Source organism: Rhinoraja longicauda, chromosome 5 (genome assembly GCF_053455715.1).
Source record: "Rhinoraja longicauda isolate Sanriku21f chromosome 5, sRhiLon1.1, whole genome shotgun sequence".
NCBI classification, from domain to species: domain Eukaryota; kingdom Metazoa; phylum Chordata; class Chondrichthyes; order Rajiformes; family Arhynchobatidae; genus Rhinoraja; species Rhinoraja longicauda.
The window spans coordinates 3,086,209-3,104,682 of record NC_135957.1 but is presented as its reverse complement, the minus strand read 5'-3'; the positions used below and the strand labels follow the sequence as shown (position 1 = coordinate 3,104,682).

The following is an 18,474-nucleotide window of genomic DNA, read 5'->3' as shown; positions in this document are numbered from 1 at the left end:
TCGCTGGTCGGCGCGGACCCGGTGGGCCGAAATGGCTATGATGTTTGGTAGGTTAGGTGGCTATGATGTTGGGTAGGTTAGGCTAGGCTGTGATGTTGGGTAGGGTAGGTGGCTATGATGTTGGGTAGGTTAGGTGTATTAAATGCATTTTCGACGTACGATATTGTCGATTTACGACGGGTTTATCGGAACGTGACCCCATCGTAAGTCGAGGAGCACCTGTACTTTGGGGAACGCCGGCCGGTGTTATACAAGACTGCGCAAAACCTGAAGGATGAAACCTCAACAGAGAAACGAAACAAAGATCGTTGCATCAGGTATAAGATTGTATTGAAAACAGCAGAAGTAGGGCATCCTTAACAAAACGATCTGAACAGAAATATGCCCCCGGGCCTCATCGCAACTGGTGTACACAATGAAGGGAGTGCCCCTCAAAGATGGCGCACTTCGGATCTTGCCTTTGGAAAGCTACAGGTTCAGTCTTCAGAAGTATTCAAACACAAATCATGAAAACAAGTGCTGCTACGTCTATCAGTAAATCATGCAATCGTGGTTTTTAATTTTTTAAAAAACAGACCTTTAGACTATGTAGTGTGTACATTCAAATTATCTGGTGTCCCAATTATGATAACGGTTACCTACGTCTCCCCTTCCCCCCACCCCTACCGCAAAGTCCTTCAAACAATGATGCAAATTCACAGGACTGGGATGAAACTTCAGAATTTTGGTAAAAAGGAAAAATAAAATCGAGATGTTTTAAATCCTTGGTTAGTCCCTGTCGAGGGCTTTTACGGTTGAACGGCACAACGTTAGTTACCGCGGTCGAGATATCCAATGGTACCACATACCTGGTGTCACAAAGATTGGAGCACATAAGCTTCATGCAGTCCCTACACAAAACTATATCAAATCATTAAAGTGGCAACGCTGGGACTCTGCGATTACTACCTTGAAGCTTCCTCTGGGCCTGAATCTCTCTCTGCAGGGGGAAACAAAAAGCTTGAAGAGTCGCTTTGTGAAGTTGTATCATATCGCCACTCAGCTTGTGGCCCACTCCGCCCTGTTTGGCCTTTTGTTAAATAAGTACCATATTGAGCAGCTGTAGCTTGGAGAACCGTAAGAGAAATAAACCCTTCCCCGACGAGGTGGCAAACAGCGCATGTACGATGAAACGCAGTGGGTCAGCACAAAGGAAAGGGGGCGATTTATCGAGGTGCATGGTGCAATTAGTAACGGATAGAAGCAAAATGCCAGACAAACTCAGCGGGTCGGGCAGCATCTGCGGAGAACATGGAGAGGCGACATTTCGGGTCAGGAGCCCGAACAAGGGACCCGACCCGAAACATCACCCATCCACGTTCTCCGTAGGTGCTGCCCGACCCACTGAGTTACTCCAGCACTTTGTATCCATCTTTGGTATAAACCAGCATCTGCAGTTCCTTTTTATTAAATGATGAGTGGTAGCATTGGATTAGTTCCAACAAGTACCACCACCCACCACCCCACAAGTACAAGTTAACTGTATGAAAGACCTCAGTACTTTAATGGAGTTGAACAGACTGTGGCCCCTCTGGACAAATCTTGGTGGTTTTGCACCAAACCTGTACACGCACTTACACAACTTCAGAAATAACCATTGCAAATGTCAAAGATTATGCTTGAGAAAGCTTGAAGGCATAGTGCTTTATCCCAGCCGTCGGTCAGCTAACCTTCATCCCAGTCCAAAACAAAATATTAATAACATTCACTGCTTACATTACATCGATTTACATTACAATATGCAACACCTGCGCATTTACTGGAAAACAAGTTTTCAAAAAGACTTAGTTATTTATTTTTACAAGCATCGAGGCTCACAAAGACAGACGGTAGGTAGCAGATGGTTGGCAGAGTGCCTACTGGTTACACACATTAGAGTACGAATGGGTATACGGGTAGCTTTCTCAAGTGTACAAATGTAAGGTGTTCAGGGCTGTGTCCTCGCCGTTCACCTCTTCTTGGGTGGGTTTGCCGTGCGAGGGGGCGTGACAGGGCGCCCAGAGTTCAGGCCGCCGTACTGGTATTTAGCCTTCTTTTCCGAAGGTTTCAGAATCTGAAACGCACAAAAAACAAAATGGACGTCAAGTCAATGAAAGGCAAAAATGGCGTCACTCCAGCGAAAAGCTTGGTTTTGCACGCTGCCATGTCAGGTCAGATAATACATGAATGCATAGTATATACACTGATCAGCCAAAACATTATGACCTGATGAGCCACAACATTATGGCCACCTGCCTAATATGCTGTTGGTCCTCCGTGTGCAGCCTCATACGCAGCAGGGTGCGATGCACTGTGTATTGTGACACATTCCGGTTTGTGGTTTGTCCCTCCTCTGACCACTGTCGGTAGGTACTCACCACTGCTGACCGGGAGCACCCCACAAGCCTTGCCGTTTCACAGATGCTCTGACCCAGTCGTCTGGCCATAACAATTTGGCCCTTGTCAAAGTCGCTCAGGTCTTTACTCCTGCCCATTTCTCCTGCATCCAACACGTCAACTTCAAGAACTGACTGTTCACTTGCTGCCTAATATATCCCACTCCTTGACAGGTGCCATTGTAACAAGATAATCAATGTTATCCACTTCGCCTGTCAGTGGTCATAATGCTTTGGCTGATCAGTGTACATATCCAGTCAATGGATATTTTTACGACAGAGATGGACAAATTCTTGTCCATAGAACGGGTGTCAAGGGTTGTGGTGAGAAAGCAGGGAAATGAGATTCGGAGGCAGAGATCAGCCATTATTGAATGGTAGAGTGAACTCGATGGGCCGAATGGCCTAATTCTACTCCCATAACTTGTGAATGTGTGAAATACAATCAAGCCTAATCAATTAGGGGCGGCACGGTGGTGCAGCGGTAGAGTTACTGCCTTACAGCGCTGGAGACCCGGGTTCCATCCCGAATACGGGTGCTGTCTGTACGGAGTTTGTACGTTCTCCCCGTGACCTGCGTGGGTTTTCTCCGAGATCTTCGGTTTCCTCCCACACTCCAAAGATGTGCAGGTTTGTAGGTTAATTGGTTGGTAAATGTAAAAATTGTCCCTAGTGGGTGTAGGATAGTGTTAGTGAGCGGGGGTCGCTGGTCGGCACGGACTCAGTGGGCCGAAGGGCCTGTTCCCGCGCTGTATCTCTAAACTAAACTAAACCTGAAATAAATTTGGAGCAAGTCTAGTTTGGAGATACAGCATGAAAATTGCAGTTTTATTTCAACAGTTTCTCTGGTAATTTGCAGTGTTCGTATTTTCCACTCTGTGTTTAGCTTAGTTTAGAGATACAGCATAAAAACAGGCCCTTCGGCCCACCAAGTCCACACTGACCATCGATCACCTGCACTCTAATTCTATGTTAGCCCGCTTTCGCATCCATCCCTAAGCAGAGAGACATTTAACTTACAAAGTGTGGGAGGAAACCGGAGCACCCAGAGATAACCCACGCGGTCACAGGGAGAGCGTACAAACTCCGTAGACAGCACCTGTAATCAGGATGGAACCTGGGTCTCTGGCGCTGTGAGGCAGCAACTCTACCGCTGCACCACTGAGCTGCTCCTAATTGGTTAGGTTTGATTGTATTTATGTGTAGTATTATCTGATCTAACTGGATATCATGCAAAACCAAGCTTTTCACTGTGCCTCGGCACACGTGACAAGAGTAATGTGCGGGGATCGCTGGTCGGCGCGGACTCGGTGGGCCGAAGGGCCTGTTTCCGCGCTGTATTTCTAAACTAAACCCGAAACAAGAGAAATGAATCTGAGCAGGGTACATTAAAGTTCTACCTGATCATCATTTCTATTACCTAGAAACATAGGAAACAGGTGGAGGAGGAGGTCATTCAACCCTTCGAGCCAGCTCCGCCATTCATTGTGATCATGGCTGATCATCCACAATCAGTAACCCGTGCCTGCCTTCTCCCCATATCCCTTGATTCCACTAACCCCTAAAACTCTATCTAACTCTCTTTTAAATTCATCAAGTGAATTGGCCTCCACTGCCTTCTGTGGCAGAGAATTCCACAAATTCACAACTCTCTGGGTGAAAAGGTTTTTTCTCACCTCAGTTTTAAATGGCCTCCCCTTTATTCTTGGACTGTGGCCCCTGGTTCTGGACTCCCCCAACACTGGGAACATTTTTCCTGCATCTAGCTTGTCCAGTGCTTTTATAATTTTATACCTTTCTATAAGATCCCCCCTCATCCTTCTAAATTCCAATGAATACAAGCCCAGTCTTTCCAATCTTTCCTCATATGACAGTCCCGCCATCCCGGGGATTAACCTCGTGAACCTATGCTGCACTGCCTCAATAGCAAGGACGTCCTCCCTCAAATTACAGTGGCTAAACACTTAACTCTTCCATGCTGACCAACATGCCCCATCTACACTCATCCCATTTGCCTGCATTTGGTCCATATCCCTCTAAACCTTTCCTACCCCTGTACCTGTCCAAACATCTTCTAAATGCTGTTATAGTCATAAGATCATAAGTGATAAGAGTAGAATTAGGCCATTCGGCCCATCAAATCTACTCTGCCATCCAATCATGGCTGATCTATCTCTCCCTCCTAAGCCCATTCTCCTGCCTTCTCCCCATAACCCCTGACAACCGTACTAATCAAGAATCTATCTAGCTCTGCCTCAAAAATATCCACTGACTTGGCTTCCACAGCCTTCTGTGGCAAAGAATTCCACAGATTCACCACCTTCGGACTAAATCTCTGTAAAGCGTCTTTGAGTATATGAAAAGCGCTATATAAATAAAATACATTATTATTATTATTATTAAAGAAATTCCTACTCATCTCCTTCCCAAAAGAACGTTCTTTAATTCTGAGGCTGTGACCTCTAGTCCTAGACTCTCCCACTAGTGGAAACATCCTCTCCACATCCACTCTATCCAAGCCTTTCACTATTCTGTGCGTTTCAATGAGGTCCCCCCTCATCCTTCTAAACTCCAGCGAATATATGCCCTGCTCAACTACCTCCTCTGGCAGCTTGTTCCATATACCCACCACCCTTTGTGTGAAAAAGATCCTCTTCCTCCCCCCCCCCACCCCCCCTCCCACACACAGTTCATATTAAACTTTCTCCATCAACCTATGTTCTCTTGTTTTTGATTCCCCTTATAAATATTTGCCAAGGGGTACTGATGACTAATTTTAGTATCACCAAAACATGCCACATGCATTTTCCCATTGGCTCAGTGGTAGAGACCCGGGTTCAATCCTAACAACTGGTGCTGTCTGTACGGAGTTTGTATATTCTCCCTGTGACTGCGTGGGTTTTCTCCAAGGTGCTCTGGTTTCTGCCCACACCCCAGAAGTACAGGTTTGTTGGTTAATTGGCTTTGACAATAGACAATAGACAATAGGTGCAGGAGTAGGCCATTCAGCCCTTCGAGCCAGCACCGCCATTCAATGCGATCATGGCTGATCACTATCAATCAGTACCCCGTTCCTGCCTTCTCCCCATACCCCCTCACTCCGCTATCCTTAAGAGCTCTATCCAGCTCTCTCTTGAAAGCATCCAACGAACTGGCCTCCACTGCCTTCTGAGGCAGAGAATTCCACACCTTCACCACCCTCTGACTGAAAAAGTTCTTCCTCATCTCCGTTCTAAATGACCTACCCCTTATTCTCAAACTGTGGCCCCTTGTTCTGGACTCCCCCAACATTGGGAACATGTTATCTGCCTCTAATGTGTCCAATCCCCTAATTATCTTATATGTTTCAATAAGATCCCCCCTCATCCTTCTAAATTCCAGTGTATACAAGCCCAATCGCTCCAGCCTTTCAACATACGACAGTCCCGCCATTCCGGGAATTAATCTAGTGAACCTACGCTGCACGCCCTCCATAGCAAGAATATCCTTCCTCAAATTTGGAGACCAAAACTGCACACAGTACTCCAGGTGCGGTCTCACCAGGGCCCGGTACAACTGTAGAAGGACCTCTTTGCTCCTATACTCAACTCCTCTTGTTACGAAGGCCAACATTCCATTGGCTTTCTTCACTGCCTGCTGAACCTGCATGCTTCCTTTCATTGACTGATGCACTAGGACACCCAGATCTCGTTGAACTCCCCCTCCTCCTAACTTTGGTAACATTGTAAATCGTTCCTAGTGCTTAGGATAGTGCTGGTGTACAGAGTAATCACTGGTTGGCACAGACTCGATGGGCCGAAGGGCCCTGTTTCCGCGTTGTAATCTCTAAAGTCTAAATATAACGTGGGTTTTCTCCGGGTGCCCCGGTTTCCTCCCACATGCCAAAGACGTGCAGGTTTGTAGATTAACTGGCTTCTGTAAATTGTCCCCAGTGGACAAGCTAGATGCAAGAAAAATGTTCCCAATGTTGGGGGGAGTCCAGAACCAGGGGCCACAGTCTTAGAATAAAGGGGAGGCCATTTAAAACTGAGGCGAGAAAAAACTTTTTCACCCAGAGAGTTGTCAATTTGTGGAATTTTCTGCCACAGAGGGCAGTGGAAGCCAATTCACTGGATGAATTTAAAAGGGAGTTAGATAGAGCTTTAGGGGTTAGTGGAATCAAGGGATATGGGGAGAAGGCAGGCACGGGTTACTGATTGTGGATGATCAGCCGTGATCACAATGAATGGCGGTGCTGGCTTGAAGGGCCAAATGGCCTCCTCCTGCACCTATTTTCCATGTTTCTATGTTTTTATGTTTAGGATACAAGTCGTGTACGGTTGGCACGGACTCGGTGGGCCGAAGGGTCAATTTTCACGCTACATCTCTAATTCTAAACTGAACGCACACTGTGCCACCAAAACCCAATATAACAAGCTTCACACCAGCAAAACACAGCTCAATTAGCACCTGACAAAGACGTACCTGAAAGGAGCACATTAATGTTTCGTCCACACTCATCATTCCTCCGGCATTATCAAATTCTCCACAGTAGTTCGGAGCAGAAAACAGAGTAACCAGCTGGCGTTTCGCAAAGAACTCGTAACCATCTTCAACAACCTGAAAAACACAGAGCTGATGATGAGCAAGATTTTCATTAAGTTTAACAAGATGTGTAGGATTCCACAGCAAGGAAGGGAGCAGCGAGAGAGGACGTTTCTCAGTCTGAAAGTTATATTCAACCCCATGAACACAAGGATATCCCCCAAACTGGCAGCAGTTATGTCGGCAGGAAAAAGCTCAAGCAAACTGAAGCTAAGCAGACTTCGGCCTGGTTAGTACTTGGATGGGAGACTGCCTGGGAATACCAGGTGCCTGCCATAGGTTGGGGCGGTCACGGTGGCGCAGCGGTAGAGTTGCCGCCTTACAGCGAATGCAGCGCCGGAGACCCGGGGTTCCATCCCGACTACGGGCGCTGTCTGTACGGAGTTTGTACGTTCTCCCCGTGACCTGCGTGGGTTTTGTCCAAGATCTTCGGTTTCCTCCCACACTCCAAAGACGAACAGGGTTGTAGGTTAATTGACTGGGTAAATGTAAAAATTGTCCTTAGTGGGTGCAGGATAGTGTTAATGTGCGGGGATCGCTGGTCGGCGCGGACCCGGTGGGCCGAAAGGGCCTGTTTCCGCGCTGTACCTCTAAACTAAACTAAACCAAAAAAAAACCTTTGACCCACATCCAAAACATCAGCGCCCATGGATGGCGTGTAAAACATCCTATCACCATTGCAGCAACGTTCAGGAGAGGTGCCCATTTATTTTAGCAGTGTGCCGGGGCTGTACCGATAAGCAGGCCCGGCTAGCAGCCGTGTGGAACGGTGGAACCGCCCCCACTCTGCCAACTCCAAACTCAGCCCTGAGCCACCAGCGTTAATGGTACCCGAGGGGGAGAGTGGAGAGTGAGGGGGAGAGCGAAGGGGAGAGCAGAGAGTGAGGGAGAGTGAGGGGGAGAGTGGAGAGTGAGGGGGAGTGTGAGGGGGAGAGTGAGGGGGAGAGTGAGGGGGAGAGTGGAGAGTGAGGGGGAGAGTGGAGAGTGAGGGGGAGAATGGAGAGTGAGGGGGAAGAGTGGAGAGTGAGGGGGAGAGTGAGTGAATGCAAGCAATGAATTTCACCGTCCACTGCAGTAGATGGAACAGGTAGGCCTGTTCGTCGAGCGTTTGTTACCTTTGTTGGCGGCAGGGACATGTCGACACGTGTACTGCCTAGGTGAGGTCTGCTGTGTGAGTTTACCGGGTTGAACGCAAAATAAAGCATTTCCCTGCACCTAGGTACTCGTGACAATAAAGCATCATTGAATTACTCAGCAACATGAAAATACGACGATGCAGGAATTTCAATGAAACCAGTGGAGTTTGTGTAACCCGAGTGTGAAAGGGAGAGACACAAAATGCTGGAGTAACTCAGCGGGACAGGCAGCATCTGTGGAGAGAAGGAATGGGTGACGTTTTGGGTCGAGATACCTCTTCGGGTTGAGAGTGAAAGGGAGAGGTTGGACAGACTTGGATTGTTTTCCCTGGATCGTCGGATGTTGTGGGAAGACTTGACATGGAATTCTGAGAGGCGTTGTGAGAGGCGGAGACAGTCAGAACCTCTTTCCCCCAGGGTGGAAATGTCCAGCACTAGAGGGCACAGATGTAAGGTGAGAGGGGTAGGAAAGAAACTGCAGATGCTGGTTTAAATCGAAGGTAGACACATAATGCTGGAGTAACTCAGCGGGACAGGCAGCATCTCCGGAGAGAACTCGACCCGAAATGTCACCCATTCCTTCTCGACCCAAAACCTCACCCATTCCTTCTCCCCCGAGATGCTGCCTGACCCGCTGAGTTACTCCAGCACTCTGTGAAACGTCACCCATCCATGTTCTCCAGAGATGCTGCCTGACCCGCTGAGTTACTCCAGCACTCTGTGAAACGTCACCCATCCATGTTCTCCAGAGATGCTGCCTGACCCGCTGAGTTACTCCAGCATTTTGTATCTACCTAAGGTGAGAGGGGGACAGTTTAAAAGAGATGTGTGGGGCAAGCTTTTTTGACAGAGATTGGTGGGGGCCGGGAATGCGCTCCCATTCTGGTGGTGGAGGCAGATACAATAGTGGTGTTTAAGAGGCTGTTAGATGGGCACATGGAATGGAGGGATATGGATCAAGTGCAGTCAAGTAAGAGTTGGTCTTGGCATCATGTTCGGCACAGACATTGTGGGCCGAAGGGCCTGTCCCTGTGCTGTACTGTTCTGTGTTCTATGAATGAATGAGTACTTTATTGTCACATGTGACAAGTCACATTGAAATTCTTTTCTTGCACACCCAAGGTATGCAAATGGTGGCCACATAAAGGGCACAGACAAAGTTACAGAGCCCACCCCCCCCCCCCCTCCTGTGAAGGGGAAGATTCAGAATACCCATCTCAGGAAAATAATTCTCCAGTGAGCAGCAAGGACTCTCCACGCAGGGTCGTTGGGAGATCACTACTACACAGGGAATATATTTTTTCTTTCACGGATATATATTTTTTCTTTTGTACCTGATGGGCACGGCAGATTAAATCCAGATCATGCCGGTTCAGAAACTTGCTGACCACATCAGCTCCAAAGGTGAAAGAGACGCCGCGATCATTCTCGCCCCAACCTTGGACGTCCTTGTCTGGATCCGACCACAGCAGGTCGCACAGCAAGCCTGGGGGAGCAAAGATGTCGCAGAGTGTTTTAGTTCACTTTTACAGATGCTCCACGACGTACGATGCTTCCACTTTACGATGGTGCGCAGCGGTAGAGTTGCCGCCTTACAGCGCCGGAGACCCGGGTTCCATCCCGACTACGGGCGCTGTCTGTACGGAGTTTGTACGTTCTCCCCGTGACTGCGTGGGTTTTCTCCGAGATCTTCGGTTTCATCCCACACTCCAAAGACGTACAGGTTTGCAGGTTAATTTGCTTGGTGCATGTGTAAATTGTCCCTAGTGGGTGTAGGATAGTGTTAGTGTGCAGAACTTTCTTTTAAAGTTTTAGAGATGCAGAGCGGAAACAGGCCCTTCAGCCCAACAAATCCACAGAGACCAGCGATTACCCCGTACCCTGCCAGGACCTACAGTGTCCGGATCTACAGTGTCCGGGCCTACAGTGTCCGTCCGGGCCTATACTGTCCGGACCCACACTGTCTGGACCCACACTGTCCGGGCCTACACTATCTGGGACTACACTGTCCGGCCCTACACTGTCCGGACCCACACTGTCTGGGCCTACACTGTCCGGACCTACACTGTCCGGGAATACACTGTCTGGACCCACACTGTCCAGGCCTACACTATCTGGGACTACACTGTCCGGCCCTACACTGTCCGGACCCACACTGTCTGGGCCTACACTGTCCGGACCTACACTGTCTGGGCCTACACTGTCCGGACCTACACTGTCCGGGAATACACTGTCCGGGCCTACACTGTCCGGACCTACACTGTCTGGACCCACACTGTCCGGGCCTACACTATCTGGGACTACACTGTCCGGCCCTACACTGTCCGGACCCACACTGTCTGGACCCACACTGTCCGGGCCTACACTGTCCGGGAATACACTGTCCGGCCCTACACTGTCCGGACCTACACTGTCTGGACCCACACTGTCCGGGCCAACACTATCTGGGACTACACTGTCCGGCCCTACACTGTCCGGACCCACACTGTCTGGACCCACACTGTCCGGGCCTACACTATCCGGGAATACACTGTCCGGGCCTACACTGTCCGGACCCACACTGTCTGGGCCTACACTGTCCGGACCTACACTGTCCGGACCCACACTGTCTGGGCCTACACTGTCCGGACCTACACTGTCTGGGCCTAGTGTCCGGACCTACACTGTCCGGACCTACACTGTCCGGACCTACACTGTCCGGGCATACAGCACCCCCCCGGGCCTAATACAGGACAAGGGCGGTCCTGTACGGGACAAACCAATTTAGCCCAATATACGCATAGGAAAAAAAAACTGCAGACGCTGTGGTTAAAGCCGAAGGTAGACACAAAATGCTGGAGTAACTCAGCGGGTCAGGCAGCATCTCTGGAGAGAAGGAATGGGACACGTTTTGGGTCGAGACCCTCCTTCAGTCTGGAGAAGGGGTTTGACCCGAAATATAACCCATTCCTTCTGTCCCGTGATGCTGCCTGACCCGCTGAGTTACTCCAGCATTTTGTGTTTAGCCCAATATACGAGATGTCCCGGCTAATACGGGAAGTTGGCAAATCTACCTCACTCTGATAATGGAGGAGGCCCAGGACAGAAAGGTCCGCATGGGAAATGGAAGGGGAATAAAATGGTTAACAACCGGAAAATCTAGCAGGCCTCGGTGGGCCTGTATTCGGCAAGTATTCGGCAAAAGGGGGGGCCCCAGTCTACGTTTGGTCTCGCCGTTGCGAAGTAAAAACCTGCCGGAGGTTAGCATGTTGAAAGTGGCAAAGTGAAATAATCAGATCATTTTAAACTCTGGAAAAGGAGGCAAACTTTATTGCCAACCTAACTTGGTCTCATCATTTTAAAGGAGAGGAAGACAGATCGACAACAAGACAAAGGGGAAGGTAAGGTTCCATTTTACCACCATTAGACATCACGGGATCAGAAAGCTTTGAATGATTCCCCCTCTACCAGTTCCCAAGATACGAGAGCAGAATTAGGCCAATCAGCCCATCAAGTCTACTCTGCCATTCAATCATAGCTGGTCTATCTCTCCCTCCTAACCCCGTTCTCCTGCCTCCTCCCTATGAAACCCGTACAATAGACAATAGGTGCAGGAGGAGGCCATTCGGCCCTTCGAGCCAGCACCATTCAATGTGATCATGGCTGATCATTCTCAATCAGTACCCCGTTCCTGCCTTCTCCCCATACCCCTTGACTCCGCTATCATTAAGAGCTCTATCTAGCTCTCTCTAGAATGCATTCAGAGAATTCCACAGATTCACAACTCTGACTGAAAGAGTTTTTCCTCATCTCAGTTCTAAATGGCCTACCCCTTATTCTTAAACTGTGGCCCCTTGTTCTGGACTCCCCCAACATTGGGAACATGTTTCCTGCCTCTAACGTGTCCAACCCCTTAATAATCTTATACGTTTCGCTAAGATCTCCTCTCATCCTTCTAAATTCCAGTGTATACAAGCCTAGTTGCTCCAGTCTTTCAACATATGACAGTCCCGCCATTCCGGGAATTAACCTAGTAAACCTATGCTGCAGTAAACCTATCCTTCCTCAAATTAAGTACTAATTAAGAATCTGTCAATCTCCGCTTTAAAAATACCCAATGATGTGGCCTTCACAGCCTTCTGTGGCAATGAAAAGGTTTTTTCTCACCTCAGTTTTAAATGGCCTCCACTTTATTCTTAGACTGTGTGGCCCCTGGTTCTGGACTCCCCCAACATTGGGAACATTTTTCCTGCATCTGGCTTGTTATAATTTTAAACAAAAAATTGGAAAAGGACTGGACAAGCCAGATGCAGGAGAAATAGTTCCTTGCTTCTACTTCTATACTTACTGCTCTGCTGTCAAGTGTACAATGTTCTATTAAAAACTGTCTGAGGCCACAGATACCCGTTTCCATGGTGCTGAATGAGATTGTTTGGGCTGCTGTTGCTTCTCAATGACCTCATTCTTTGGAAGCAATCCTGCAGTGGAACCTAACCTTTATGTCACCCGAAATGGGAAACCCAAGTGCTCTCTATGGACGATCGGCTTCACATTGCTACCGGTAGTTCAGTTTAGTTTAGAGATACAGTGCGGAAACAGGCCCTTCGGCCCACCGGGTCCGCGCCGACCAGTGATCCCCGCACACTAACACTATCCTACACCCACATTTTTTACATTTGCCAAGCCAATTAACCTACAAACCTGCACGTCTTTGGAGTGTGTGAGGAAACCGAAGATCTCGGAGCAAACCCACATAGGTCACGGGGAGAACGTACAAACTCCGTACAGACAGCGCCAGTAGTCGGAATGGAACCCGGGTCTCCGGCGCTGCATTCGCTGTAAGGCAGCAACTCTACCACTGTGCCACCGTGCCGGTAAATGTTATTATCTGTAAACGCACTTTCATACCATATCCAAAAACAAAAGCTCCACCAGTTACAGAACGAAGAACAATAAATCTGCCCTGGGCAAATTATCAATGGCCATTGCATACCAGAAAGTACGTAATTCAAAAGAGGCTGCCTTTTAAGGCCTTTTTTGGTCACTGGTTGATCTGTTCTCTAAGCAGTCTCTGTTTTTTGATATAAGCAAGGAACTGCAGATGCTTGTTTTACACACAAGGACACAAAGTGTTGGAGTAACTCAGCGGGTCAGGCAGAATCTCTGGAGAATATGGATAGGTCACGTTTTGGGTCGGCATCCTTCCTCAGACTGATTGTGGGGCGGGGGGGGGATGAAAGCTGGGAGAGAGCAGGGCAGGGCAAAGCGTGGCAAAGCGCCCACCTCTTACATGCCACACGGATGCTGATTTACATCGAAGATAGACACAAAATGCTGGAGTAACTCAGCGGGACAGGCAGCATCTCTGGAGAAAAGGAATGGGTGACGTTTCGGGTCGAGGCCCTTCTTCAGACTGAGAGTCAGGGGAGAGGAAGACACAGAGATATGGAAGTGTAAGGTGAGAAAATGAGACATCAAAGCGGACGAAGGTCCAGGAAAACCCAGACTAGATCATTGTTAGCTGGGGGAAGATGGCAACGAAGCATACAGACATAACATTTAATCAGGGAGGCAATCAGGCTGTTCGGAGAACTAGAAAGCGGGAGGGATGGAGAGAGGGAAAGCAAGAGTTAATTTGCTTGGGCAGCTTACACCCCAGCGACATTAACATCGACTTTTCTAACTTCAAGTAATCCTTGATCGAGTCTCTTGCCCGCAGTACGGGATTCAAGAACCAGAGGGCATAGGTTTAAGGTGAGGGGGAAGATTTAATAGGAATCGGAGGGATAACATTTTCTTTACACAAAGGGTGTGGTGGGCGGATGGACTGAGCTGCCGGAGGAGGTAGTTGAGGCAGGTATTATGCCACAATTTGAGGGACATTTGGACAGGTACATAGATAGGTTGCTTAGATGGTTGTGGGCCATACACAGGCAGGTGGGACTTATGTAGATGGGGCAATGTTGGCTGGTGTGGGCAAGTTGGGCCGAAGGGCCTGTTTCCATGCTGTTTCACTCTATGACTCTATTAGCTTGTTGTCTCTTTTCACAGATATAGCCTGACGTCTCGATCTGAAATTCATTTCCACTTTCCAGCATCTATAATTGGTTTACCTCAATTCCTTTCTTTAATACATCCAGTCACAAAAAGATACAATATTAATGGTCTGTACACTGTAACTACCCCTATACTGCACAGCCAAACCCTGTAAGAAGGTATCACTGGCTCCCAAATACAAGATGGGCGTGAGTCACGGTGGCGCAGCAGTAGAGTGGCTGCCTTACAGCGCCGGAGACCCGGGTTTCATCCTGACTACGGGTGCTGTCTGTACGGAGTTTGTACGTTCTCCCCGTGACCTGCATGAGTTTCCTCCGAGATCTTCGGTTTCCTCCCACACTCCAAAGACGTGCAGGTTTGTAAGTTAAGTGGCTTGGTATAAAATGTTAATTGTCCTTAGCGTGTGTGGGACAGTGTTAGTGTGCGGGGATCGCTGGTCGGCGTGGACTCGGTGGGCGGGCCGCAGGGCCAGATTCCGTGCTGTGTCTCTAAACTAAACGAAATTAAATTACAGTAAAGTTTCTCTGCTTCGAAAGTCAGTGGCATTTTGGTGATGTACGTCCATTTCGGGAAATTAAGAAATGAGAAAATCTGTTAATCCCATAATAGACAATAGACAATAGATAATAGGTGCAGGAGTAGGCCATTCGACCCTTCAAGCCAGCACCACCATTCAATGTAATCATGGCTGATCATCCACAATCAGTACCCCGTCCCTGCCTTCTCCCCATACCCCCTGACTCCGCTATCTTTAAAGAGCTCTATCTAACTCTCTCTTGAATGCATTCACAGAATTGGCCTCCACTGCCTTCTGAGGCAGAGAATTCCACAGATTCACAACTCTCTGACTGAAAAGGTTTTTCTCATCTCCGTTCTAAATGGCCTACCCCTTATTCTTAAACTGTGGCCCCTGGTTCTGGACTCCCCCAACATTGGGAACATGTTTTCTGCCTCTAACGTGTCCAACCCCTTAATAATCTTATATGTTTTGAAACATAATAATAGCCAACGAGAAAATTATAATTAGCATTGTGTGCCTGAACATCAAAATGCAAAACTGCAGGCGATGACAAGTGAGAATAAGTTACTTAGCTGAAGATGGGCTGAGAGACCCTGAGGGGAGAAAGTTATTTTTAAACAACAGAAGCTGAAAGTGCTACAAAAATGTTTTAAAAAAAAATTTAGACACAATTTATTAGTGCAAAGTTTGAATTTGAATATTTTTGTGAAATAGTGCAAGCAGGATTAATCTGAAAATAGAACACAGAGTGCTGGAGTAACTCAGCAGGTCAGGCAGCATCTCTGGAGAACATGGATAGGTGACGTTTCACAGAGTGCTGGAGTAACTCAGCGGGTCAGGCAGCATCTCTGGAGAACATGGATAGGTGACGTTTCACAGAGTGCTGGAGTAACTCAGCGGGTCAGGCAGCATCTCTGGAGAACATGGATGGGTGACGTTTTAGGTTGAGACCCTTCTTCGGTCCTGACCCGAAGCATTGCCTATCCATGTCCTCCACAGATGCTGCCTGACCTGCTGAGTTACTCGAAAACGTTGTGCTTTATTAAGCCATATATAGGTATAGAGTAACAGAAACATAGAAAATAGGTGCAGGAGGAAGCCATTTGGCCCTTCGAGCCAGCACCGCCATTCATTGTGATCATGGCTGATCATCCACAATCATTAACCCGTGCCTGCCTTCTCCCCATATCCCTTGATTCCACTAGCCCCTAGAGCTCTATCTAACTCTCTTTTAAATTCATCCAGTGAATTGGCCTCCACTGCCTTCTGTGGCAGAGAATTCCACAAATTCACAACTCTCTGGGTGAAAAAGCTTTTTTCTTACCTCAGTTTTAAATGGCCTCCCCTTTATTCTTAGACTGTGGCCCCTTGTTCTGGACTCCCCCAACATTTGGGAACATTTTTCCTGCCTCTAACGTGTCCAACCCCTTAATAATCTTATACCTTTCGATAAGATCTCCATCTAGCTTGTCCAGTCCTTTTATAATTTCATAAAATTATAAAAGGACTGGACTAATATAGCGTAGAAACAGACCCGTAGAAAGGACTATAGAGCGTAGAAACTGACCCTCAGCCCAACCTGCCCACACCAACCACGCTGCCCTATCTACACTAGTTCTATGCTAGATTCCAGAATCTGCACTTCCTCGTATCTCCAAATTGAAGGTAGTTCCTTTTATTAAATGGCATGCTTCTCCTGTGCTACAAAATACACAAAAGAATTGAAACTAATTTTAAAGTTTTAACCCAAGTACCAAGCAAACTAAAGATGGTGCTGATCGAGAGATTAATTGGTCTAGACTGTGGAATAATTTGTGATTTTCCAACAGTCACATGAACCATCATTTTGGCACCGTCTGAGAATTAAGCAAATGGCTCGAGAATAGTACGCAAATGATTTCATAAGTGATAGGAGCTGAATTAGGCCATTCGGCCCAACAAGACTACTCCGCCATTCAATCATGGCTGATCCATCTCTCCCTCTCAACCCCATTCTCCTGCCTTCTCCCATAATTCATGACACCCATACTAATCACGAATCTATCAATCTCTGCCTTAAAAATATCCATCGACTTGGCCTCCACAGCTGTCTGTGGCTGATCTGCAGATTTAATAAGCAAATTTTTGTGAATATTACTAACCAAGATGTTGGAGCCATTTACGCTTAAATTAGTTACTGTCATTGTATTATGGCTATGTTTAATATTTCTAGTTTCTGTCTTTTTTGCATGCTTGTGGGTTTGATTTGATACATAATGGGGAGTGTCTACATCTGAGGAAAACATAGAAACATAGAAAATAGGTGCGGGAGTAGGCCATTCGGTCCTTCGAGCCTGCACCGCCATTCAATATGATCATGGCTGATCATCCAACTCAGTATCCTGTACCTGCCTTCTCTCCATACCCCCTGATCCCTTTAGCCACAAGGGCCACATCTAACTCCCTCTTAAATATAGCCAATGAACTGGCCTCAACTACCTTCTGTGGCAGAGAATTCCACAGATTCACCACTCTCTGTGTGAAAAAAAACGTTCTCATCTCGGTCCTAAAAGACTTCCCCCTTATTCTTAAACTGTGACCCCTTGTTCTGGACTTCCCCAACATCGGGAACAATCTTCCTGCATCTAGCCTGTCCAACCCCTTAAGAATTTTGTAAGTTTCTATAAGATCCCCCCTCAATCTTCTAAATTCCAGCGAGTACAAGCCGAGTCTATCCAATCTTTCTTCATATGAAAGTCCTGCCATCTCAGGAATCAATCTGGTGAACCTTCTCTGTACTCCCTGTATGGCAAGAATGTCTTTCCTCAGATTAGGAGAGCAAAATTGGTCTCGTAGCCACAGAGATTGGGGGTCAGTTTAGTCTCGGAGGATGGAGATAATACAGTTTTTTACCACAACCACGCCGACCACGACCACACGATCTTTACTGTATTGTTTGAAGAAGAAACAGTTGATAAGAACAAAAAGTTATGAATTACTCTTTTGATCTGTGCTACTTTAATAAAAAACAATTAATCAAGAAACAGCACTTGGAAGATTCCTTTTTGTTATCTCAGAGTGCGATGTGTGCGTAAGCTTTACCTCCATTCCATCCCCGAGCAGTAATGGCTATCAAAGTTGGACTTTGAGAAGGTATAGGAACTGCCATTACACAAGATATTTGCTTTGGTTCTGACTAGTCTATGGCTTTTGTAGTAAAGTTCATTTCTTGCCTTTTAACAATAACACTTTCTTCCCAGCTGTTACGAGGCAACTGACCCATCCTAACACCGACTCGCGAGAGGTCCCAACCTACCATCTGCCTCATTGGAGACCCTCATTGGAAATAATGAGAATGATCCCAGGAATAACTCGGTTCACATATGATGAGCGTTTGTCGGCACTGGGCCTGTACTTGCTGGAGTTTAGAAAGATGAGGGGGACCTCATTGAAACGTACCGAATAGTGAAAGGCCTGGATAGAGTGGATGTGGAGAGGATGGTTCCTTTGTCCCACCCCCGACATCAGTCTGAAGAAGGGTCTCGACCCGAAACGTCACCCATTCCTTCTCTCCCGAGATGCTGCCTGACCTGCTGAGTTACTCCAGCATTTTGTGAATAAATCGATTTGTACCAGCATCTGCAGTTATTTTCTTATACTACTGGTTGCTCCACTGCGATTTCTCTTCGAGGTATGTCCACTTTGAAGAAGTTCTCCTCCTCTCTTCGACGAGAGTTCAGTAACATGATCCTTCCTTTGTCCCACCCCCGACATCAGTCTGAAGAAGGGTCTCGACCCGAAACGT

At 47.5% G+C, this 18,474-nt stretch overlaps 1 protein-coding gene across 2 annotated transcripts in view; it reads right to left on the bottom strand.

Moving 5' to 3' along the window:
- Positions 1-237: 237 nt before the first annotated feature.
- The window catches only part of LOC144593347 (serine/threonine-protein phosphatase PP1-beta catalytic subunit), a 134,712-nt gene continuing 116,475 nt past the window's right edge, over positions 238-18,474 (bottom strand). The window contains exons 6-8 of one of the 2 annotated variants that reach the window (XM_078398786.1): positions 9,469-9,620; positions 6,879-7,013; positions 238-2,092 (exon numbers count right to left, since the gene is read on the bottom strand). In XM_078398786.1, coding sequence (XP_078254912.1) covers positions 1,988-2,092; positions 6,879-7,013; positions 9,469-9,620 — 392 coding nt within the window. In that variant the 3' untranslated portion in view covers positions 238-1,987. The remainder of the gene's footprint in view (positions 2,093-6,878; positions 7,014-9,468; positions 9,621-18,474) is intronic. The other variant, XM_078398785.1, reaches the window with a different exon arrangement.